General features: G+C 42.3%; 1 protein-coding gene across 2 annotated transcripts in view; it reads right to left on the bottom strand.

Annotated features, from left to right (window-relative positions):
• Window positions 1-8,440: 8,440 nt before the first annotated feature.
• LOC147632806 (protein TIC 22, chloroplastic-like) overlaps window positions 8,441-25,082 on the bottom strand; it is a 57,416-nt gene continuing 40,774 nt past the window's right edge. The window contains exons 7-8 of one of the 2 annotated variants that reach the window (XM_086807683.1): window positions 9,010-9,045; window positions 8,441-8,920 (exon numbers count right to left, since the gene is read on the bottom strand). In XM_086807683.1, the coding sequence (XP_086663809.1) occupies window positions 8,831-8,920; window positions 9,010-9,045 (126 nt within the window). In that variant the 3' untranslated portion in view covers window positions 8,441-8,830. The other variant, XM_086807684.1, reaches the window with a different exon arrangement.

The following is a 25,082-nucleotide window of genomic DNA, read 5'->3' as shown; positions in this document are numbered from 1 at the left end:
AAACTCACATCTCTTATTTTGACAACCAAGCCGGTTGTAAATGCTCTTAACAAACTATTCCCACATCTCTTAAGAAGTGAAACTTTCTACTAGCAACAAGCGTCATCACCAAGATTGGTTAGATGACTCCACTCTCAAATAAAGATAACGTGCTTGATTGAAATATCTAGAGCCATTGTGCTTTAAATTCTAATTCCTTATGAGTTTTTGTGGAAAGTATCTTAGATATCTCCAACCATACATAAATGAACCCTCAATAAGGATGGCAGCACCTCATATAATCAATTCAAATTTAAGCCTACACATTTCATAAAAGGATTTTATTCGTGTTGACAAAGTATTCTTGGCATACCCATGCTATAGCAATAGAAATACTTAAGTGAAAATGCTAATGTTACTAACATAACTGTGGTAGCACACTTCTTTCTACATGTACATTAAGAATCAAGAAAAAAAATGAGGGGTAAGGATGCTCTTCGAGATCCTCTAGCTGGTGGCTGTTCTAGGAGAAGAAGGCTATCTCATACAATGGGGGGAGGGGGGAACAACCACATAGGTGGTCTATAGTGCCAAGCAAGCTCACCACTATCAGTGAGAAAGGAGCTGGGCCACTAGATCCTCAAGAAGGCTTCTTCATGCTTTCACATGCGGTCTGAACCACCTTAAAGCTTGCCACATTATCCACAAAGGGTATGAATGATATCGAGCCAGATGTTCTAGATGGACTATCTCCCCTCTCTGGCAAGAACATGGAGTCCAGTGATAACCAGTAGATGGAGCTAGGATTGGCACTGCAAAAATATGAAGGTGAGAGACTTGAAGGGCTAGTTCCCCCACCCTCCTCCTTATTTGCCATGACGGCCTCAGCATTTGTGGCCCCCAAGCAATAGTGCATAATAGTGCGGGGGGGCTAGTCTATGGTAAAGATGTGAAATATCTGCTGCCAAACTAGTTAAGCCTTCAGGAAATCTAAAAGACAATGAAGTTGGGAGTCTTAGGGATGACCACACCTCATACATACTGTTTGCCTACCTCCAATGGCTAGCCAAGTGCCAACCACCAAGCTTCTATGTGCCAGCCTCCTGCTGCCCCCACAGAAAGAGAGTGATCTTCCGACCAAACAATTTTCCATAGCCTCTTCTAGAAATCCAAGAGAAGCTACGACGAGAGGTCCTAGGATTGCTAGTGTCCTGATGCTCTTGCAGTGCTCTTAACCTCTGGTATCTAGATCATACGGCCCAACTATGTAGTGTATGCAAAAAATGGGGTACCAAGAGTCTACTCCCTATCATCTGGTATCTAGATCCTATGGCCCAACTGTGCAGTGTATGCAAAAAATGGGGTACCAAGAGTATACTCCCTGTCCACCCCTTGGGTCCCATTGGGCGCACGAGGGGCCGGCCCTCCTAAATCCACAAATGCCAGAGTCTCTCTTTGGCCACCTTGGTCGGTGGATGATCAATGTGCCACTCATGCGCATGGAAACCAATCACCCTTACCCTCTGTAAGATGCATCCCTTGAAATAATGAGGGTCTCCTATATAAAGAAGATATGGGTAGAGAGGATGTTAGAGGGTTTGCTAAAATTGTGATCTACAAAACATAACCACCAAGAAAAGCATACATGGAATTAAATAGAAAAATACATCATTTTTACAGGTCGCCTTTTCTGATGCCCAAGAGACAATATTTTTTCCTTGGTCTAAAGTTAAAGTTACTCTACATAGATATACATAAAGCATATTTGACAAAAGTATTGTCAAATTTACACCAAGATATCAAAGGTCATCAAAACCTTACCAGCACATCATCCAAAAACCCTCACAAACGTTCTTGAGCTAATAGTGTCACTAACCTAGAAGAAAAATGCAGTGACATTCAAGACTTAAGAAAGCACTATCTTGAAAAATGTTTTATGTGCATGTATGCCAACAATATGTACATATAAGTGTAGTTGAAGAAACAATGATTATATGCGATTTGATGTGTTATTGAGCTATTATTAACGATATATTTTACTCCATCCTTTGGAAAAATAAAAAAGTACATACAAACAAACTGCAAACATAACAAGGTTATATGCGGTTCACATCATTTAGTGTTGTTAGTATAGTACAACTCTAAATCTTCACAAATTCTATTATATATATTTTTTGAAATTTACCACCATCATAAGCCTTCATAAGCCATTTTGGACAAATTTAAACATTTTCATCGAAACCTAGCTCCCATTCTCCATTTAATCTACTTGAAATTAGAGAGATAGGACAGATGCTACAACAAAGCTTGTATAGTTTTCCTAGAGCTAGGACTCCTATACGTAACAACCAAGACAATGAAGCGACCTAAAATATTACCTCACAAATGCAAGCTCAAGAGAAGGCCCAACAAGAGGTGTGTGTGCCACATGGTGTTTATTAAAAGAACATGGTCCGCCACCATGACCTGGCCACCTAAGGAAAGCCTAGCTGACTCGAGTATAATAGCTTCTTCCGAATGCTCAGAAGAACAGGGACTAGTTGCTGCTCATGGGGAGATAGTGATGCCCAACTGAAATCCAAGATAACGAACTGGAGTGCCCCTCGGGATGATCCACTGATGAAAAGCCTCAACTCGACGTTAAGTGAAGATAGGCGATGACCAACCCAAAATCCACACGAGTTGTGCCAATTGATATGCGCTTCAGATGCATGGCATATCTCTATCATCTCAAGACGAATCTTTGGAGGTTCCCCTCATCTCTGGACAGGTATGTTATTGTGTCATCGAGTGGCAAACTCGAAATCTAGCAACTCCTATGCACAGATGGGTAGATGCAATCCTTGGAGCCTTGTGCCAAACCAAGCGAGAAAGCAAAAATCTGTCGCCTCTTGCTCCTTGAATGAAAACGTAGCGATGTGAAGCCAAGTAGAGTGCAGAAACACCTCAAACCCACTCCTCCAAAAATTCCATCCTGCACATCATCCCCTCCAGTAAGCCCTGATCCACTTTGCCTCATAGTCTTTCTCAAAATCAAGGAAAACAAAAAGATCTTGCTGTCGCAAATTGGCCGAAGCAATTTCCTCCCACAAAGTGAAGATGATGTCAAGAATGCTCCCATCCTTTAAAAAACCCATCTATGTACCATGGATGAAGTTTAAGAGAAAGGGTTGCAATCGCTGGCTAATGGCCTTGGCTAGAATTTTATAGGTGGTCCCTAGGAGGGTGATGGGTCTCCATTGTCGAATCTCCAATCTATCATACGATCCTTCTTGGGAATCAAATGGATCAATCCCAATGATAACCTCTCCTTCATGGCGCTCGTAATCATTATCTTATTGAATGCTATATAAAGAAGCTCTGCTAAAGAGGTTGTCAAAGGAATTTGTGACCTACAAAACATAATCACCTATAAAACATGCATGGAATTAAAATAGATAATTTTTAAAACACATATTTTGTGATGCCCAAGAGACAAGAACTTTTTCCTTGGTCGAAGTTAAAGTCACTCCACAAGGATATACATTTGAGCATAGTTGATAAAAGTTTTGTCAAAATTACACTAAGCTATCAAAGGTCACCAGTAGATCATCCAAAAACCCTCACAAACGTTCTCTTGCTACTAGTAGTGTCACCGATCTAGAAGAAAAATACAGTGACATGAAGAGTTAAGAATGCACTACCTTGAAAAATATACTTGAAAGTACGTTTGAGAAAGCTCTTTTTGTGCACCTGCATGATGCGAGCACTATGGACATATAAGTGTGATTGAAGAAACTATGACTATGCAATTTGATGTGTTATTGAGCTATTATTGACTATAGTTTACTACATCCTTTGGAAGATAAAAGAGTACATACGAATAAGTTTCATACACAAGAAGGTTACGAATATGAGATTCAAATCATTTAGTATTAGTATCATACGACTGCAAACCTTCCAAGAATCTATCATACGTGTTTTTTAAAATTTACAAGAAGAGGGGCTAATTGCTACTCATGGGAGATATCGATGCCCATGTGGCATATGGATCAATCCCACTGACAACCTCTCTAGCATGGCTCTCGTAATCATTATCTCATGGAATGCTATATAAAGAAGCTATGCCCGAAGAGGTTGTCAAATGAATTTGTGACCTACAAAACATAATCATGTAGAAAAGCATGCATGGGATTAAATAAAAAATAGATAATTTTTACAAGATGTCTTTTGTGATGCCCAAGAGACAAGAAATTTTTCCTTGGTCTAAAGTTCAAGTTGCTCCACATGGATAAACATTTGAACATAGTTGACAAAAGTTTTTTTGAAAAATTACACCAAGCTATCAAAGGTTGCTAAAACCTTACTAGCACATCAACCAAAAGCCCTCACAAATGTTCTCCAACTAGTAGTGTCAGTGACCTAGAAGAAAAAAATACAATGAGATTGAGACTTAAGAATGCACTATCTTGAAAAATGTTATGTATCTACTTACAAATACGTCTAAGAAATCTCTTTTTGTGTGCATGTATGCCAACACTATGCACATATAAGCGTGGTTAAAGAAATGACGACTATATGCAATTCGATGTATTATTGAGTTGCTATTGACTTTATTTTACTCCATCCTTTGGAAAAATAAAAGAGTACATACAAATAGACTTCATACATAACAAGGCTAGAAATATGAGATGCAAATCCTTTAGTATTGAGATCGTATATGGCTACAAATCTTTAAATACTCTATCATATGTATTTTATAAAATTTACCATCATAAGACTTCATGATCCATTTTGGGAAAATTTAAACATTTTCATTGAAACCTAGCCCCCATTTCCATTTAATCTACTTGAAATTGGAGAGATAGGATCCTTATTTAAGAGATGCTATGACAAAAGCTTCTATAGTTTTCTCAGACTAGGACTCTTCTAGGTAACAACCAAGACAATGAAGGGACCTTAAAGATTACCTAACCATTGCAAGTCCTGGAGAAGGCCTAGCAAGAGGTGATATACCACATGGTGGCGAGAAGAACTTGGTTCGCCACCATGACCCAACCACCTAAGAAAAGCTTGGCTAAACTCCAATATAATAGCTTCTTCGAAATGCTCAAAATAAGAGGGATTAACTGCTGCTCATGAGAGATATCGATGCCTGCCTAGCGTCCAAGATAACGAATTGGAGTGCCCCTTGGGATCCACTAAAAAGCCTTACCTAGATGCCACATCAGGACCAGCAATAACCAACCCAAAATCCATGAGTTATGCTAGTTGATTTGCATTCCACATGCATGGTAGAAGATCTCTATCGTCTCGATGAATCTCTGAAGCAATAACCAACCCAAAATCCACATGAGTTATGCTAGTTGATCTACATTCCACATGCATGGTAGTAGTTCTCTATTGTCTCAATGAATCTCTGGAGGTTCCCCTTGTCTCTAGCTAGGTATGCCACTGTGTCATCGACGAACTCGAAATCAAGCAACTGCTCTTGCACGTGGATGGAAAGACGCAGTTCCTAGAGCACTATCTCCTAAGCAAAGAGAACTACTCATGGCCTTAGCTACAAACAAAAAAAGATAAGATGCTAGTGGACAACCTTACCAAATCGAGCAAGAAAGCGAAAATCTATCACCTTTGGCTGCCTAAATGAGAACCTAGTGATGTGAAACCGAGTATAATCTAGAAACACCTTGGATCCACTACTTCAAAAACCCCATCTTGCACATCGTTCCCTCCAGAAAGCTCCAATCCACTCTGTCATAGGCTTTCTCAAAATCAAGGAAAACAATAAGATCCACTCAAGCCATGGACACTTTTATCCCACTGATTTTTTTTCCCAGTCATCTAGGTGTGAAGGGGCACCTTAGGGCTAGCTACTATATAAGTAACCTCACTTTTCACCTCCCAGAATGTTAAGATGATGTCAAAAATGCTCCCATCCAAAACAAAACTCATATGTATACCATGGATCAAGTAGAGGAGAAAGAGTTGTAGTTGTTGGCTAATGGCCTTGGCTAGAATTTTGTCAATCAAAACACTATCTTGAATAAAACTTTGTACCTACTTAAAAATATGCCTGAGAAAGCTCTTTTTGTGTCCCTATATGCTAGCACCATGCACATATAAGTGTGGCTAAAGAAACGATGACTATATACAATTTGATATGTTATTGGGCTGTTATAGACTATATTTTACTCCATCTTTTGGAAAAATAAAAGAGCACATACAGATAAACTTCACATATAACAAGGCTAGAAATATGAGATGCAAATCATTTAGTAATAGTATTGTAAGACTATAAATCTTCAAAAATTCTATCATATGTATTTTTTGAAATTTACCATCATAAGACTTCATAAGCTATTTTGGACAAATTTAAACATTTTCATTGAAACCTAGCTCCCATTTCCATTTAATCTACTTAAAATTGGAAAGAAAGGACTCTTACTCAAGAAAGATGCTACGACAAAAGCTTACATAGTTTTCATACAACTAACAACCAAGACAACTAAGTGACTAAAAAAATTACCTGACCAATGCAATCCTAGGAGAAGGCCCAACAATAGATGATGTATCACACAGTGGCGAGAAGAACCCAGTTCCCCACCACAACCCAACCACCTAACAATCTCTTGTGAATCCTCACAAGAAGAGGGACTAGCTGCTTTGCTCAGGGGAGATATCTATGCCCACCTCACATCTAAGATAACGAATAGGAGTGCCCTTTGGGATCTATTGAAAAGCCTCAACTAGACGCCAAGTCGCGCGGCAAGCGAAGACCAACCACTAGTGCTTTGCGCTCCGCTCCAAATGCGCACGACAAAAGATCTCTATCAGCTCGAGGAATCTTTAGAGGTTTTCCTTCTCCGAAGAGGCATGCCAATATGTCATCGACGAACTCGGAATCAAGCAAATACAATCACTGGAGCCCTGTCTCCTAAGCAGAAAGAGAACTACTCATTGTCTTGGGTAAAACACTAGTGGACAACGTTGCCAGACCGAGCAAGAAAGCAAAAACCTATCACCTCCAACTCCCTAAATCAGAACCTAGCGATGTGAAGCTGAGTACAATCCAAAACATCTTGGAACCACTCCTCCGGAGATCCCATCTTGCACATTGTCCCCTCCTAGAAAGCAAAGATAATGCCAAGAATGCTTCCATCCTAAACAAAACTCATCTATGTACCATGGATCAAGTCCAGGAGGAAGATCCGTAATCGCTAGCTAAGGGACTTGGCTTAAATTTTGAAAGCGCTCCCTAGGAAAGTCATGGTGAATCTCCAACCTGACAACACATTCCTCGAGAATCAAATGAGCAGGCTCTCATAATCACTCTCATCGAATGCTATATAAAGAAGCTATGCGAGAGAGGTTGTCAAAGGAATTCATGACCTACAAAACATAACCACCTAGAAAAGCATTCAAGGAATTCAATAAAATAGAGAAGACATCTTTTATGATGCCCAAGAAACAATAACTTTTTCCTTGGTCTAAAGTTGGTCACCCCACATACATGGACATACATTTGAGCGTAGACAAAAGTTTTGTCAAAATTGCACCAAGCCATCCAAGGTCGCATTAGCAAATCATCCAAGAACCCTCACAAACATTCTCCAGCTCGTAGTGTCACCAACCCAAAAGAAAAATAAAATGACATGAGAACTTGGAAATGCAATATCTTGAAAAAAGCTATGCACTTAAAAATACGTCTAAGAAAGCTCTTTTTGTGTGCCTATATGCCAGCACTATGCACGTGGCTGAGGAAACGAAGACTATATGCAATTTTATGTTTTATTGAGCTGTTATTGACTATATTTTACTCCATCCTTCCTTCGGAAAAATAAAAGAGCACAAACAAATAAAGGTTAGAAATACGAGTTACAAATCATTTAGCATTAGTATCGTACGGCTGCTAATCTTTGAAAATTCTACTATACACATTCTTTGAAGTTTACTATCATAAGATTTCATGAGCCATTTTGGGCAAATTTAAACATTTTCATAGAAACCTATCCCCCATTTCCATTAATCTACTTGAAATTGGGGGGATAGGACCCTTTAAATAAGAGATGCTACAACAAAAGCTTGTATAGTTTTCCTAGTGCTAGGACTCCTATAGGTAACGACCAAGACAATGAAGTGACCTGAAAGATTAATGGAGTGAAGTAAAGGGACAGTTAGATCACCAACTGGACCCTCCCTAGTTCCACATCTTTAATCCTGAGCAACCCGCAATCATTCTATCCACAACTCTATTATGTGAGTCTGTTCATGGCTTTCCTTGTTGAGACCTAGAACTGATTTTAACATTAATAGCCTGATATGCGGACACCAAATAGAGAGCAGAACACAAGTACAACCACTTAGCATCTTCCTATTCAATCAATTTGTTTCATCACGTGCAACATAACCACCACATACCCAGCATCAACTATGATTTTGTGGAAACTACATACTAATACATAATATTCATTGGAAATTTTAGGCACCTAGATAAGCAATTCTATTGATGTTTTTGGTTTCTTTTGAATGCACAAACAACGCACCTGTTAGGTTGCAACTCTCATGAAAAAATGGTGAGCTGACAAGCTTTGACGAGTCTAATGCAGCGAATCAAAGAACACACAAGTGTGACAGTTCAAATACAACACCAATAACCATGTGCTGATGAGCTCCTACATTTCCTTCTCTCTCTCCTTCCTTGGCGAAGCTTACTAATCTGGTATGTTGCATTTGAGGCTAACAAGGCTAAAATTCAAAATTTTCCCAAAAACTAAAACTGCTATCAAGACGCTATGTAAGCAGACTCCAAAAAAAAAAAAAGATGTTTGGACTTGCAGGAACAAATTGTTTGTGGGCATATCTCCATTCAGCCCAATGCTTTGCCCAGATGTTGTGCAGCATCCTTTCCAGGAGGCACAAAAATGATATCACCCCAACCAGAATTCTCCTCATTGAGCTGCAAAATAACCAGAGAATCTTGCAGTCCATCTTACATTCCAAGTTACATTACCAAGAAGTAGCAACCTTTGCCACGAGACAACTCACCTCCAATTTCTTCAGCACATCTTCCAAGCTCCCAATCTGGTACAAAAAATTTGATTTTTCCTCTTAATAAAATCGTAAGCCACTACCACACACACTCTCCAAACACAAGAAGAAAGATCCTGCATGGCTTTAAAAAATGTAGGAAAATTCTACATCAATTCCCTCCCTTTCCCTCTATTTCTCCACTGGGCACACCCTAAGGGGGGATTTACTTGCAGCAATCGGGTAACTCTGTGAGCCCACCATCTGTCAACATGGGGACATAGATAGTTCGTCATCAAAGCAGCTCTTTCAGCCTGTTGAACCTCAGCAATTTTTTCCAATGCAGTCCATCCCATTGGCCTCAGCTCCTCATCAACATCTCAGCTCAGCAGTAGTAACTTGCCTACTCCCATTCTGTGTTTGCCAGCATGGCTTAGCAGCCAGCTCCCACCACCACAATAGATAGTGCACAGGGGGGCACCCAACAGCTGCCAGGTGCCACTCCAAAGATAAGACTTAGGGTTGTGTTCAAAAGTTTTGTCTCATCAAGTTCCTCTTTCACACAAGCCCGCCTTGAGAAACTGCGATACATTAGACAAGGGATGAAATTAGTGCTTGTGGAAGCCCTCACATTACTGAGAAAATCCCCAGCACAAGCCAAACCACTACGTATCTCCAACAACAATAACTCAAAATGTGTGGACAGAAGACTTGGAGCTACAGAAAAACTTCAAGAATTTGAATTCCACCTAGCAGTGGTGGAGACAGAAACAGATGTAGCACAGTGTGACAATTAGACGCACTAATAAGGATAGCTGAGCAGCTCTCCATAATTGACCATTAAATTTACTACCCATCTGCTACAGCATAGCATAAGATGATGAACCAGTGTCCTTTTTCTTCAGTGTGGCATCGCTCTTGCAACCAATCAGCAGCAATACCTTGGTTAGGCAATCCGCAATGTTCACATCCAGTATATCTTCTTCTTGCACTCGACAGTAGGTTGGTGACGACATCCACCCAGATTGGTCTCTCTAGGATCTCCTAATCCCATCAACAATCCTGGCAACTTTCCATGCTCCTCATTGACCTTCTAGCAAATCTGATACTCAAATTATAAGGCTAAAAATATCTTTGCTCAAAGCTTCTTGAGGTCCCCTCCATGACATCGATTGCTGTTCAGGAAGAACACAATGACCGTGTACCATTACATAAGGCGTAGCAGAAGCTCTCTGATAAAAATAAAGGCCTACTTTAAATACTAAATTGGAAGAGATGGAGAGTGTAAGAGAGAGAAATGAAATGATATATTAACGTCTTCAAAAGGCCAAAATGACCTATGAGACCAAAAAGGTTACAACAATTGGTGGATCTGATACAATGTCTGTGTAAGAAAAGCTAAAACAACTAAACAACTAACTGAAACTGAAACAACAACTATGGGGAAAAGTAAGGTACTAGGAGCTCCTAATGGATACCATCTGGGAAGGAAAACTCCAGCAACAAAGGTAAGCATCATATACATCACTATCCAAAGATGTCTCTCATCGGTCGATGGCAGATATCCTCAATGTCCTCCATGGTGAGTACTCTGACTGGACGTCTCCCATGCCGTGCTAGTATGGTCCTGATCCTCTTTTGTAGTCTCCGCCGGTGTCGAGATGGGCCTCTCATCTTGGGGCGCCTGGACCGCCCTAGCTCTATAGCCCGATCAATCACTGTACCTCTGGTGCGGCTATACTCTGGGGCTAGAGAGAGAGAGAGAGAGAGAGAGAGATGCACACTGTCCCTGTTACACACTAAAGGGCCCCCACCATTGCCGGTGTATTTGTTAATATTGCTGAAGTTGTGGTTAGGGCTAGGGACGTGGACTAGCCAAGATTAGGGTTAGGACTTAGCTGCTAAGGCATGAGGACTTGGATGTTGGGGTAAAGGCGTTATGCCCACCCTTATAGTGTGTACAAGCCCATAAGTTATAGTACATAGTACACTTAGTACTTTTAATGTACTAAGTGCACTATGTGTACTAGTGCAATATACATGTGTGATAGGGGAGTCACACACTCACTTGATGAGTTGACTTATCCCCACAACTCTCTCTCTCTCTCCCTTGCTTCTCTGTGTATGTCTCCCATGAATGAACTCTAACCTAACCCTAATTCAGGTTTCTCCCCCATCAACTGGTATCAGAGCCTAGTGGTCCCTCCCTCTTCTCCTTGCTGATTTCTGGTCGTATTCAGCCCCATCAACTGGTCGCCTGCTTCCATAAACGTGGTGAGCGCTGGCCCTTCAGCGTGAGTGTGAGCAATGGCTGCCAACGGCTGATCTGTTCCGTCATGTTCGTTGCTGCCTTGTACTCATTCATGGCCAGCCCAAGTCGTGTGTAGCGCCAGCGCTAGGCAGCAGCAAGAATACAAGGCGTATAGGCGCTAGGCGAGTGAAGCGAACAGCAGCCAGGCGTAGTCGGGCGAACACAGCAACGCGTGTAGCGCAAGCGAGCGAAGGCAGCAGCCGTAGCGCTAGGCTGGCGTCGAGCGTGTAGCACCAGCGCTTGTCGAAGGCAGCAGTACAAAGCGAAGGAGTCGGCTGGCCACCTAGGCGTGAACGAAACCAGCAGGCGAAACCACACTCATCGGCGCTAGACGAGGCGGCCCAGCGTGGACATCACATTCACCACGCTCTTCCTATCCACTGAGGGCTTCAGCAGCAGCACGCAGTCAAGAGCTTGTGACTCCACGACTCCTGCAGCACGCTTGAAGAGGCCCCCCCCCACCTGCACAGTTTCCTGCAACAAAATTCAGAAATTTGAAAGGTATTTTGCTTCAATTTTTTTTTTGGGATTTGCAATTGAGCAAGTACAATCAACAATTGAGCAGGTACAGGTGCCCAATTGCTCAATTTTTTGAGCAAAATTGGCAAATTGGGTGACATTGGTCACAATCAGCATAAATTTGCAGGAAATTGGTCAAATCAGGATCAATTTGCAGGAAATTGGATGTCGAAATTTGGGGCTTTTGATGTAATTGTGCAATTAAGCACTCATACATGCTGTATGATGTGAGAAATCGCACATTTGGGCAAAATTGCAGAAAATTGCAGCAAATTGCAGTGCAAATCAAGGGGCTTTTGTGCCGATTTTGTTGATTTGCATGCAGTCGATCGCATTTGATGCTGTGGTTAATGTGCTGATGCCTTACAAGCACTCAATGTGCCTGTAAATCAAGGGGCTTTCATGTATTTGATGTATATGTGGCCAAGGGGAAGCATCGTGAACACTCTGGATGCCTTCATGTGCGCCAATGTACCATGCATGATCAGAAATTGATCTCAAGAAGGGGCTTTTCAAGTTTGTATGCTTGTTGAGCTTGGCAAAGCAGCAGGCAAGACATTTATGCCTTGAATCTTCAGAAATCAGCTTGCAGTCAAGGGGCTTTTGCCCAATTTCTGTTCGGGACTGTTGTATGCAGTTTACAGGACTGTAAAAGTCTGATTTTTACTCATTTGGACAGCCAGGAGAGCATTTATTGCTATTGTACCTGCTGGTACAGATTTGGCACAGCTTTGTGCATGTTTTGGCATGGCTGTACATTGTTTTGAGTGATCAAAAGGTTCAAATTTAGCTGCTGAAATTGTCGGTACAGGTTTGGTACATCATTGGTGAGCGCTTAGTACTGCTGTACAGTACTTTGGAAGGGCAAAAGAGCACATTCAAGGTGCTGTCCAAAATCTGCAGCAACCAGATTTTGGTGTTTTCATCACAAAAAGTGGGAGAAAAGTTGCATTCTTGCTTCCGCAGTGGGAGATAAAGCTTGGGAGAACATTTGTGAGCACTTTGTGTGCTTTGGGTGCAGTGTTTGCACATCTTTTGGTGCAGTGTTTGCACATTTGCAGGGAGTCAGGCATTAAAGGTTGCATATTGCTATGGCAACCACAGGTGAGAGCTCTTCATTGCTTCACATCAAGAAGCTTGAAGGCTCGCAGAATTATGACATTTGGCAAACCCAGTGCTACAATGTGTTGCTCCAGAAAAAGCAGCACAAGCCTATCAAAGAAAGGGGTGTGATGCCCGCTTCTCTTACAGCTGAAGAGTGGGAAGATATGGATGAGCTGGCAAGATCTACTATCATGTTGTCTGTGTCAGACTCATTACTTTTCAGCATTCGTGAAGAGAAGACAGCTTGGGGAATGTGGCAGAGATTGCAGGACTTGTATGCCCAACAAAGTGCCTCAAGCAAAGTGTATTGGTTGAAGAAACTCATAGGTCTTCAGATGAAGGAAGGGGCTTCTATGACAGCCCATCTAAATGAGTTTAATGGTATTGTCAGCCAGGTCATCAATCAAAAGTTGGCGATGGACGATGAGTTCAAAGCCACTTTTTTGTTATGCACTTTGCCAGAGAGTTGGGACACATTCAGGACAGCCACTAGCAATTCGAATGCTATGCTGTCATATGCAGATGTTGAGGGTGCTCTTCTTCAAGAAGAGATGAACAGGAAAAACAACTCTGTTGGCAAGTCCAATGCAATGAATGCACGTGGGAGATCCCAGCAAAGGGGGAAAAGCCAAGAAAGGGGAAGGAGCAAGTCTCGCTCCAAAAAGGATTTGGAATGCCATTATTGTGGCAAGAAGGGACACATCAAAAAGCAATGCTACAAATGGAAAAATGATCAAAAAGAAAAGGGAAAAGGCAAAGACAAAGAGAAGGATGAAGCCAAAGATGTAAAGCCAAAGGGCAAAAGTGGAGTCAAGATCGAAGAAATCAATGTGTCACATGCAGGTGGCAGTGAGGATGAGGTCCTCTTTACGTCTTCACTTGATGCCCATTCACTTCTTACAGGTGGTCATGGTATGCACTCATGGATCATTGATTCAGGTGCCTCCTTTCATGTCACAGGTTGCAGAGACTTGTTTGTCAGGTACACTGCTGGCAATGAAGGAGTGGTTTATTTGGGTGATAACCATGCATGCAAAATTCTTGGCAGAGGTGATGTGAGGCTTGTATTTTCAGATGGCTCACAGCTTATGCTCCATGATGTCAGGCATGTGCCTGAGATCAAGAAGAATCTGCTTTCTACTGGACAGCTTGATGATGCTGATTATGTTACCACATTTGGTAGTGGAAAGTGGAAGATTAGTAAGGGCTCACTGGTTGTTGCCAGAGGCTCTAAGGTGGACACTCTTTATTTTATGCATGCAGGTGTTTGTCACCATGCTAATGTAAATGCAACCGAGCTGCCGGAAATTTCTATGTGGCATAGCCGGTTGGGACACATGAGTGTCAAGGGAATGGAGCAATTGTCTCGTTTGGGTTACTTGCCTTCTCTAAAATTTTCAAGTTTTCAGTTTTGTGAGCATTGTATTTATGGTAGGCAACTACAGTGCCCCCACAAGAAAGCTCTTGGACAGAAAGATGCTCAGTTAGAGCTTGTGCATACAGATGTATGTGAGATGCCTCAGCTTTCTTTGGGAGGGGCAAAATATTTTGTGTCTTTCATTGATGATGCCACACGCAAGGTGTGGGTTTATCCTCTTCGTCTGAAGAGTGATACATTCTCAGTGTTTCAGAAGTTTGTTGCTCATGTTGAGAATCAAACTGGCAAAACACTGAAGGCTTTGCGTTCCGACAATGGTGGAGAGTATACGTCCAAACAGTTTCAGGACTTTTGTGATGCTAAAGGCATCAAGAGGGAGCTCTCTACTCCTTATGATCCTCCACAAAACGGGACAGCAGAGAGGATGAACAGGACCATACAGGAGAAGGTCCGTTCTATGTTGTCACATGCTGCATTACCTCATGGTTTTTGGGCTGAAGCTGTTATGACAGCCGTTCACCTTATAAACAGGTCACCTAACACGAGGCTTGGTGGGAAAGTGCCAGAAGAAGTATGGACAGGAAAGCCTCCGTCATACAAGCACTTGAGAGTGTTTGGTTGCGTTGCGTACGTGCACATACGCAGGGAAATGCGCACCAAACTTGATCCTAAGTCTCATAAATGCATATTCCTAGGATATGGTGACAGAGGTGAAATGGGGTATAGACTTTGGGATCCCATGAATAGAAAGATCATACGCAGCAATGATGTCATTTTTGATGAAACATGCATGTATAAGGAGCCTGCAAGGCAACAGGAGCCTGGCAGAGTCATCTTTGATGATGATGGACATCATGGACAACAACAAAGGGCTGTAAATCAGCCATTACAGCAGGAAAACCAGCCCTTAAATGGTGCTGAAAATGGTCCAAATGGACAGCCAGATATGGCAGAAAATATCCCTATGGATATACCACAGTTGGAGGATATACCGGGCATGATATTTCAGCCTTATGGCATGGAACAGGAGCCACCAATGGGTGATATGCAGGCTGGACAGCAACCTGCAAATGATGGTCATTGGGTACGGAGGTCCACTAGACCCTCCAGAGTCCCTGACAGGTTTGTTCCAGGGGTTGACTACTTGATGCTCACTGACTGTGGGGAGCCCTCATGTTATAAAGAGGCTTTACAGAGGGCAGACAAAGCTCTATGGGAGCGTGCCATGAAGTCAGAGATGGATTCTCTGCACAAAAATGGAACTTGGAAGTTGGTGCCTTTGCCTGCAGGCAAGAAGGTTTTGCCATGCAAGTGGGTATACAGGCTCAAAGTTGCATCAGATGCTAAGCCAAGATACAAAGCCAGGTTAGTGGCTAAGGGCTTCAAGCAGGAATATGGTGTGGACTTTGATGAGATCTTCTCTCCAGTGGTCAAAATGACCACACTTAGAGCTGTGTTGGCTTTGGTTGCGCATGATGATCTGGACTTGATTCAGATGGATGTGAAGACTGCTTTTCTTCACGGTGATCTCCATGAGGAGATATATATGCAGCAGCCAGAGGGTTATGCAGTAAGTGGAAAGGAGAAGCTTGTATGCAAGCTGAAAAAGAGTCTTTATGGGCTCAAACAGGCACCAAGAGAATGGTATCATAAATTTGATACATTCATGAAATCTCAGAAATTCAGGAGAAGTGATATAGATCACTGCTTGTACACCAAAAAAAGCTTTGGATGGCAGTCTATTGATTCTCATTTTGTATGTTGATGATATGTTGATTGCCGGGAAATCTCGTAAAGAGATGGATGCTTTGAAGCAGAGGCTGCATCAAACCTTTGATATGAAGGATTTGGGTGATGCAAATCACATCTTGGGTATGCGGATACTTCGGGACAGAAATCAGCATGTGTTGTATTTGTCTCAGAAGGAATACATTGGCAAAGTCTTGCAGAGGTTCAATATGGACGGGGGGAAGAAAGCTAGTACTCCTTTGCCTCCATATGTGAAACTCAGTGCTATGGACAGCCCACAGTCAGATAGAGACAGGGCTGATATGGCCAAGATTCCGTATGCTTCAGCTTGTGGCAGTCTCATGTATGCCATGGTTGCTACTAGGCCGGACATTGCATTTGCAGTGGGAGTGGTTTCTAGATACATGGCCAACCCTGGCAAGAAGCATTGGGAAGCAGTGAAAGGTGTCATGAGATACCTGAAGGGCACACAGGATTTGTGCATTTGCTTTGGCAAACAGGATGCATTAGTGCATGGTTATACGGACTCGGATTATGCCGGTCATCCAGATAACCGGAAGTCTACTACCGGTTATGTATTTACATTCACAGGAGGTGCTGTGTCATGGATATCCAGGATGCAGAAGTGCACTGCCTTATCTACTACAGAGGCCGAGTATATTGCAGCCACAGAGGCTTGCAAGGAGGCATTATGGCTATCTCGGTTAGTGGTTGATTTGGGCTATACAGGGGATATTCCATTGTTGCATTGTGACAGTCAGAGTGCCATTCAGTTGGCAAAGAACCCTGTCTTTCATGCAAAGACGAAGCATGTGGATGTGAAGTATCACTTCATCAGAGAGGTGATAGAGAACAAGCAAATTCAGCTTGTTAAGATTCATACGGATGACAACCCGGCTGATCTGTTGACGAAGAGTTTGCCTCCGGAGCGGTTTGCTCATTGCAGACACTTGATGGGCATTGGATGAGGCCATTTTCAGCCTTGATATGGCCTTGTATATTATCATGTACATGCTGATTTTTCTTTTCCTTTACTTAAGGGCACTTTGCCTTTAAGTGGGAGGTTGTTGGGGTAAAGGCGTTATGCCCACCCTTATAGTGTGTACAAGCCCATAAGTTATAGTACATAGTACACTTAGTACTTTTAATGTACTAAGTGCACTATGTGTACTAGTGCAATATACATGTGTGATAGGGGAGTCACACACTCACTTGATGAGTTGACTTATCCCCACAACTCTCTCTCTCTCTCCCTTGCTTCTCTGTGTATGTCTCCCATGAATGAACTCTAACCTAACCCTAATTCAGGTTTCTCCCCCATCATTGGAGGGTTCACACGTGGGCTAAGGGCGCTAACTGGATGACGTCTAGATTGTCTAAGAGCCTATAGTTAATAGCCTAGGACTATAATGACTAAAAGCTTATAAATAAAGCAAGAAACCTTACAAATATTGCTATAGAAGTGACCATGAAGGCACTTTTGAGTTATTGAAGTATCCACATGGTAGACAAGGGGGCTACCAGGGGCATGCAAAACCTCATGGCCATGAGCTACAAGTTGGGTGGTTCGGCCTAGTGATATGGGACGCTAGGTTGGGGCCATTGTACCAAGTAGGCTCGTGGCAATCAGACATCAGGCTCAAGAGTGAGTCCAGAGGACTCTACAGTTGGGTGGTGAGTCGCTAGTAGCCACAATCTATCGTGGTCATCCAATGTGCACAATGTCGCGTGGGTCTATGAAACCTCGTTAGGGTTCCACTTCTAGGAAGATGATCCTTGTGCATGGTCTATGGAGACCTTACAGTTCGCATCCTCTAAACTTCATGGCTTGTCATAGGTGTTGCATGAATGCTTGGATTTGTTGAGTTTGTTGCAGAAGGGATTGCAAACTTGACAAACTTGAGACTTGAGAACATAATCTTCTACATACCCTTTCATCTTTGGCCAATAAAACGAGTGTTTCACTAACGATAGCGTCCTGTGTACCCCAGGGTGTCCAGCAGAAGGGGCGTCGTGACACTCCTTAAGAATCTTGGGCCGAATGTCCGGGATCTGTGGTACACAAATTTTGTCATTACGGAATAGTAAACCATTCCGAATCATCCACTGGCCTCGTGTAGCCTGAATGGTAGGCTGCTAAGTCATCGAGTCTTGGTCAATCAATGAGCTCCCATCCTGGATCTTCTGTCAAAATGGACCAAAATAACTATCAGTCCTACAAAGCCCTCTCAATGACTGAAATAAGTCAGTAGAAATCTCGATGAACCACAAAGTATTCACCTCTCTAATTCGACTAAGCGCATCTGCAACACTATTCATGGACCCTTTCCGATAACAAATCTCAAAATCAAAATCTTGCATCAACTCAGCCCAACAAGCTTTCCTTCCTCGCAAATCATCCGCACCACACACATACTTGATTGATTGATGATCTCTCGAGTTTTCAAGCTCTCAAGCTCTCAAGTTCCCTCGCACTTTTATTGTGCAAAGATCGAAATTTCTCTCCACTTGCTCTCTTCAAGATGTCAACCCAAGAATCGGAGTTGGAGCCCCTTGTCGAACGCTAAGACTTGCCGGCTACGGAAAATACCGATGCCGATCTTTTTGACGATTATGTGTCGAAATCAGATTTCCAAGAGTTCAAAGTTGCTCCTGAAGCTTCTTCTTCAGAACGTCAGGCACAAATCGCCGCCTCTAAACTTTTGTCAAGTGTCAAGTTTGTAGAAGATTATGTTCTCAAGTGTCAAGTTTGTCAAGCAAATAAAGCTGAACGCTTTAGACAGGCTGGGTTGTTGCATCCTTTGTGCACAGTGTGTATCTACCGTGTGCTACACGCACACAAGACTAGCTTCGAGGTTTGGGGAAGCTTGGAGCTAGGCAGACTGATTGGCGAGCTGAGTTAGGGATAGACTAACGGGCAGACACCCAAGTATGGACGGGCGGGCGCCCAAGTGTGGACGCCCGATGACCGACCAAGAGCCTATAAAAGGGTGGCCAAGGTTAGTCATTAGTCATATAGAGTCTCGCGAGATTTGTGAGAGCTCTATGGTCTGGAGCCTGAATCTCCTGCAGACATGCACCTGCTTTACGCAGCCGAGGCCGGCAGCAGTCTCGAGGCCCGCGAGGGTAGCTTCGTGGCGGTATGGGACGTCGCGAGGTAGAGATTGGTCGGTACGTCAACCTAGTTAGCTCAGCTTGTGGCTCGGTGGGGACAGCCAAGACTCTGGGCTTGCCCACGGCTGTCGTGGTTGGGAGGTGAGTCAAGCCTGCACCCCCTTCTTGTTTATTTGTTTGTTTGCAAGTTTCGAGTCTCGAACCAGGAGCGTTCTACGGGGAAATCCTTTGGAGGTTTTGACAGTGGTATCAAAGCGTGCCTCGTGAACGAGCAAGTCGGTAGGTAGAGAAGATGAGGTCAAAGATAGGTATGTGTTCAAGAAGCTTGCTGTTTTGTTTATGCATGCTGCTGTTTTTCAGATAGTATGTTGTTTTTTTTCATCGAAAAGACCCGTGATGATGGAGAAGGTGGTCTAGAAGGGTTGATTTGTTTAGCAAGAAGAAGACTAGATTCGTTTTTTGCAGCCCCATGAACAGTTGGAAGAGAGAGAACAAAAAGCATGTCGACTGTTTTTGTAAGAGAGAGAGAGAGAGAGAGAGAGAGAGAGAGAGAGAGAGAGAGAGAAGGTCGCCGGCTGTGTTGTGTAGCGCTTGTATGCGCAGCCAGGGCGGGTACTCTTCTACAGTCGCTGGTAGGCTGTTACGCATGGTCCAGCGCACGTGTAAGTTGTGAGGTCTGAGAATAAACAGTAATTTTGATGTGATTCCTGTCGTGATCATGCGCACGATTTCTTATCACACGAGCATGATTCTGGATGGATCTGTGTAAATCTAAATTTTTAGACAATGAAAACCATTTCATGCACGTAAGGTCTGGAAGGCTTGTGACACCATTGCCTGTGATGATACAATGCATCTAGCCAACCAGGATCCTCCTTCCAAAAAGGAAGCAATGCGCAGCCAGCGCACACAAAGGAGTGTGTTTTCTGTGCACTGGCTGAATTCTCTCGGAATCGTCAAGTAGTGAGGAATCCAAGAAGAATCCTCTTAACAAGGAGCGAGAATAGCACTTCTGGGCTTAGCTGAAAAATCTAGAATGCTTTGGCTGCCTATATATCTTTGTTTGGATTTGATGGGCTAAAACAAAAGGTATGTACTTCTGCAAGCAAGCCATACTTAGTATACATATCTACCCAATAATTTTCAACAAAATCTTATCTTTTAGAGTCAATATGTTCAAGTGTAGGATGGTTGGATGTGAGAAGATTCCAGCCAATAGTAAAAAAATTCATGAGGATATTCACAAACGTGGGCTCTTTGTTGCGGATGTTTCATTTTGGAATACCGCTCTTGACATCAGGCGTTGGTGCGCAGGATGGCACAGGCGCACCTATGATGTGCAGTCGGCCAGGTTATGCATACGGGTACGCGTAAGCAGACAAGCGTGTGCAAGACATGTGCACAGGCGGCAGCGCTAGCCAGGCGGACGCAAGCGTGCACGGAGACACGCTGAAGGCGGCGCACGTGGGCAGTCAACGTGTGGTACGCAGGCCGGTAGGCGGTGCTCCACGCAGGTGTGTAGTACGCATTGCAGCCGGATTCGTATACGCAGGCAGACACACAGCGCATGGGGGGAAGACAAGCGAGCGCAGCAGAATTACGAAAAGCAAGCGTAGTTTTTTTTAGGTTTTGTTTTTTTTTTATTTTTTAAAAAAAAAACTACTACGTTACTTTGCTTTCGTTTTTTTTTTGCTAAACCTTATAAGAGGAGTTTTAAAACTTTATGCTTTATAGGTGTTTTTTAAAGAAACCAGAATATATATATATACATATATATATATTTTTAAAAAAAACACAAAAGCAAAAGCTCAAGATTGCTTTTGGGGAAGATTATATAAATCCTTTAAGTGGGCTTCTTGCCACACATCTCTCGAGTTTTCAAGCTCTCAAGCTCTCAAGTTCCCTCGCACTTTTATTGTGCAAAGATCGAAATTTCTCTCCACTTGCCCTCTTCAAGATGTCGACCCAAGAATCGGAGTTGGAGCCCCTTGTCGAACGCGAAGGCTTGCCGGCTATGGAAAATACCGATGCCGATCTTTTTGACGATTATGTGTCAAAATCAAATTTCCAAGAGTTCAAAGTTGCTCTCTAAGCTTCTTCTTCGGAACGTCAAGCACAAATCGCCGCCCAGATGCATGCACAACTCCATTTCTCTCTTGACCACTACCCTCTCTACTCTTTCGGGTATGGATATCTTGGCCTCTGCTTTAGGCCCCAACATTACTCCGGAACAGTTCGGGGACGAGCAAAAGCAGCGTACCAAGGAGATCGTGGACACTTGGCTACATAAGTGGCAGGTCCATTTTCAGTTTCATCCATATGATGATGGAAAAAAGATCCAGTTAGCAGCAGGTTTCCTCTCAAGCAAAGCTTTGCTTTGGTGGAAGGAACTCAACCCTCTTGGGCACAATTTGAAGACGTCTTCAAGAAGGAATTCCTCAAGAAAAAGGATGATTATGATGTTGTTGCCCGGTTTACAGCTTTGACCATGACCTCGCAGCACCTCACTTATGAGGTCTACCTCCAAAAGATTAGGGACTTGCAGATGAAAGCTACAAAGATGAATCCCACTACTCTTTTGGGGTTCTTCGTAGCTGGTTTACTAGACTCGTACCGTTTACAGGTTAAAAATAACAAATGCAAAACATTGGACGAGGCTATTCATTCAACTCGTATCTATGACGATACAACGGTCTCTTCCAAGTCTAAACCCGTTACCGAGCAGGGGAACAAGCATAAAAGAAAGTTCTCCGCACCTATGGCTAACTCGACAGAAGGAAAGTCTTCGAACCAACCTTCGAAGAATTCAAGTTCGACACCAGCGAAGAAGAAACGACTCCTTAAAGCTTTGAAGCTCAAGAAGGAGGGACATTGTTTCATCTGCGAAGAAAAAGGATACATGCATAATGAGTGCCCGAAGCAAAAGGGTGCCAAGACCAACGCAGGACCCAAGCCAAAGGCAGCTAACCAGTTGTCTTTGACAGGTACGTCAGTTACTGTACTTTCTCGCCCTGGTTCATGTTCTGATTGTTTGTTCAACTCTAAAGTTTTTAGCTTGCATGATCTTCTCCAAGTTTATGGAGAAGTGAATGGCCATAGAATCCACATTCTTCTAGACCCTGGCAGCTCACACAATTTTGTTAACTACAAATTTGTGCAGAAATTGAGTCTTGATACTACACCCAACGATCATACCTATGAGGTACGCCTACCTGCGGGAAGGCAAGTATGGGATCGAAAGGTGGAGATGCTACCAATCCGGATTCAGGACTACAAAGATACTCTGGAATGCTATGTTATACACCTAGAAAATATAGACTTGTTATTAGGGATTGAGTGGTTTAAGACTTTTCAAGTCCAGATAGATTGGTCTAGTCATATTTTTTCTTTTCAGCATAGGAACACCCAGTATAGTATTTTAGGTGATTGTATACATCCCTCTCAGGGACCTCTTGTAAATACAGTTGATTTTGGAAATATAATAGATTCTTCTTTGTATAACGCTTTCCATTGTGTATTGATTCCACTTTCTTCCTTTCTCATATCTTCCATGGATGTCAATGAATTAAGTGTGTTTGAAAGCAAAGAATTACAGAAGATACTTGATTCGTTTCAAGATGTATTTCCTAAGGAACTGCCATCGGGTTTACCACCTAAAAGGGCAGTAGATCATCGTATTGACTTGATCCCTCGTGCTCATCCTGTCAGTATTCCATCTTACAGGATGAGCCAAGCTGAGGAAGATGAGTTGGCTAAACAACTCGAAGATTATTTGAGGATGGGCCAGATCCATCCAAGTAAATCACCTTGGGGTGCACCTGTGTTGCTTAGGAGAAAGAAGGACAACACCTGGAGAATGTGTATAGATTACAAGAGATTGAACAAGCTAACAATTAAGAACTGTTATCCTCTCCCTAGATCAGATGACCTGATTGACCGGTTAGCAGCAGCGAAATATTTCACGAAGATAGATTTATGTACTGGCTATCACCAGATACGTATTCATGAAAGGCATGTCGAAAGAACCGCCTTTCGGACTAGGTATGGCCATTACGAGTTTCTAGTATTACCTTTTGGGTTAACCAATGCTCCAACCACTTTCCAGCAAATGATGAACGATCTTTTTCGTGAACATTTGAAAAAATTTGTGGTGGTGTTCTTGGATGACATTTTGATATATAGTCGTACTCTTGAGGATCATGTTAGACACCTCACGATTGTCTTATCTATTTTAAGACAGAATCGACTATATGCTAAATTAAGTAAATGTGAGTTTTTTATGACACAAATCATTTACTTGGGACACAAGATCACTAGAGATGGATTGAGCATTGACTATGATCGAGTTCAGAAGGTTCTGGACTGGCCTATACCGCGAACAGTGAAATAACTTCGTTCTTTTCTTGGTTTTGTTGTTTTTCTTCGAAAATTTGTGCGGGAGTACTCTCAGCTCACACTACCGACCGATGACTGACTTATTGAAAGGTCGTGGACGTAAGTCAAATCAACCTATCACTTGGAATAACGATTTGGATATGGTCTTCAGACTTTTGAAAGATAAAGTCAAGGAAGCACCTATCTTAGCATTACCCGATCCTAGTCGGCCTTATGTTCTTGAAACTGATACCAGCGACTATGCCATCGGGACTGCTCTATTTCGAGATGGTAGACAAAAGTTTTTGGGTGGCATGAACTTGTTAAACTTCGACAAAATGACAATGTGTATCTAATGTTCTTTTTTTTGTCTTTGCAAGATGTATGTTGCTTTATTTCTTTTTACAAAATAGGAGAGAAGTGTAGAAATGATTATGGTTAAGAATTACACAGACACACACACGCACACATACACACACATACATATATTCAAATATTTTTCTATCTCTAAATTATTTGTAACAAAGTATTATGCAACACAAAAATCCATAGTAAAAGTGAAGGATTTCTAGAGTTGTCCAATTTGCATATTTTCTGAATACTATATATTTTACACACACACACACATCTATAAATCTTTTTCTCAACCAAATTATGCACAAAAGTCCATAAAAAAAGTCCTATATATTTATTTATCAAATGGTTGCTAGACGATTGGTTTTGTCTCCTGAACGTGCTAGGCATATTGGATTATGTAATTCTACTCAAAAAGATAAATGTGCAAAATCACGAAGCAGCACTCGACAACCTCTACAAGATATCTCAAATCACATATTAGAGCAATATAATAATGTAATACAACCAATAATAAACAATGTAGTTCATGAAATCATAAGAAATGAACTTCACTATGTGAAGATGTGAGACAACCAATAGCAGACGCGGGCGTTCATGAAGTCAGAACAACTGAACTTTGCTATGAACATCTAGAAAACTTGAAAAATAGTGGTCACATGAGTTCCCAAACCTAGGTGGTTACGCTCGTAAACTTAGAGTCCCTATCACTGACTATGTCCTGCGGTAACCTGTAAGGCTGTACAGTCTAAACAATTGCTCGATAAACTACCGTGCTAATTGCGTAGGTGTAATAGTCTTCCGGGTCGGTAAAAATCTAGCCATTTTTGTCACGCGATCTACCACAACCCAAATAGAATCGTGGCCTTGATGTGTTCTTGGCAATCCGGTAATAAAATCCATAGAAATACTTTCCCATTTATTACCTGGAATTTGCAAAGGATGCAACAACCCAGCCTGTCTAAAGCGTTCAGCTTTATTTGCTTGACAAATTTGACACTTGAGAACATAATCTTCTACATAACCTTTCATCTTTGGCCGATAAAAATCTAGCCATTTTTGTCAAGCGATCTACCACAACCTAAATAGAATCGCGGCCTTGATGTGTTCTTGGCAATCCGATAATAAAATCCATGGAAATACTTTCCCATTTATTACCTGGAATTTGCAAAGGATGCAACAACCCAG

Source organism: Cibotium barometz, chromosome 13, assembly GCF_041138505.1.
Source record: "Cibotium barometz isolate CiBa-2024 chromosome 13, ASM4113850v1, whole genome shotgun sequence".
In the NCBI taxonomy this organism is placed as follows: domain Eukaryota; kingdom Viridiplantae; phylum Streptophyta; class Polypodiopsida; order Cyatheales; family Cibotiaceae; genus Cibotium; species Cibotium barometz.
Note: the sequence above shows the minus strand (reverse complement) of the source record. Positions and strands in the feature narration are given on the sequence as shown.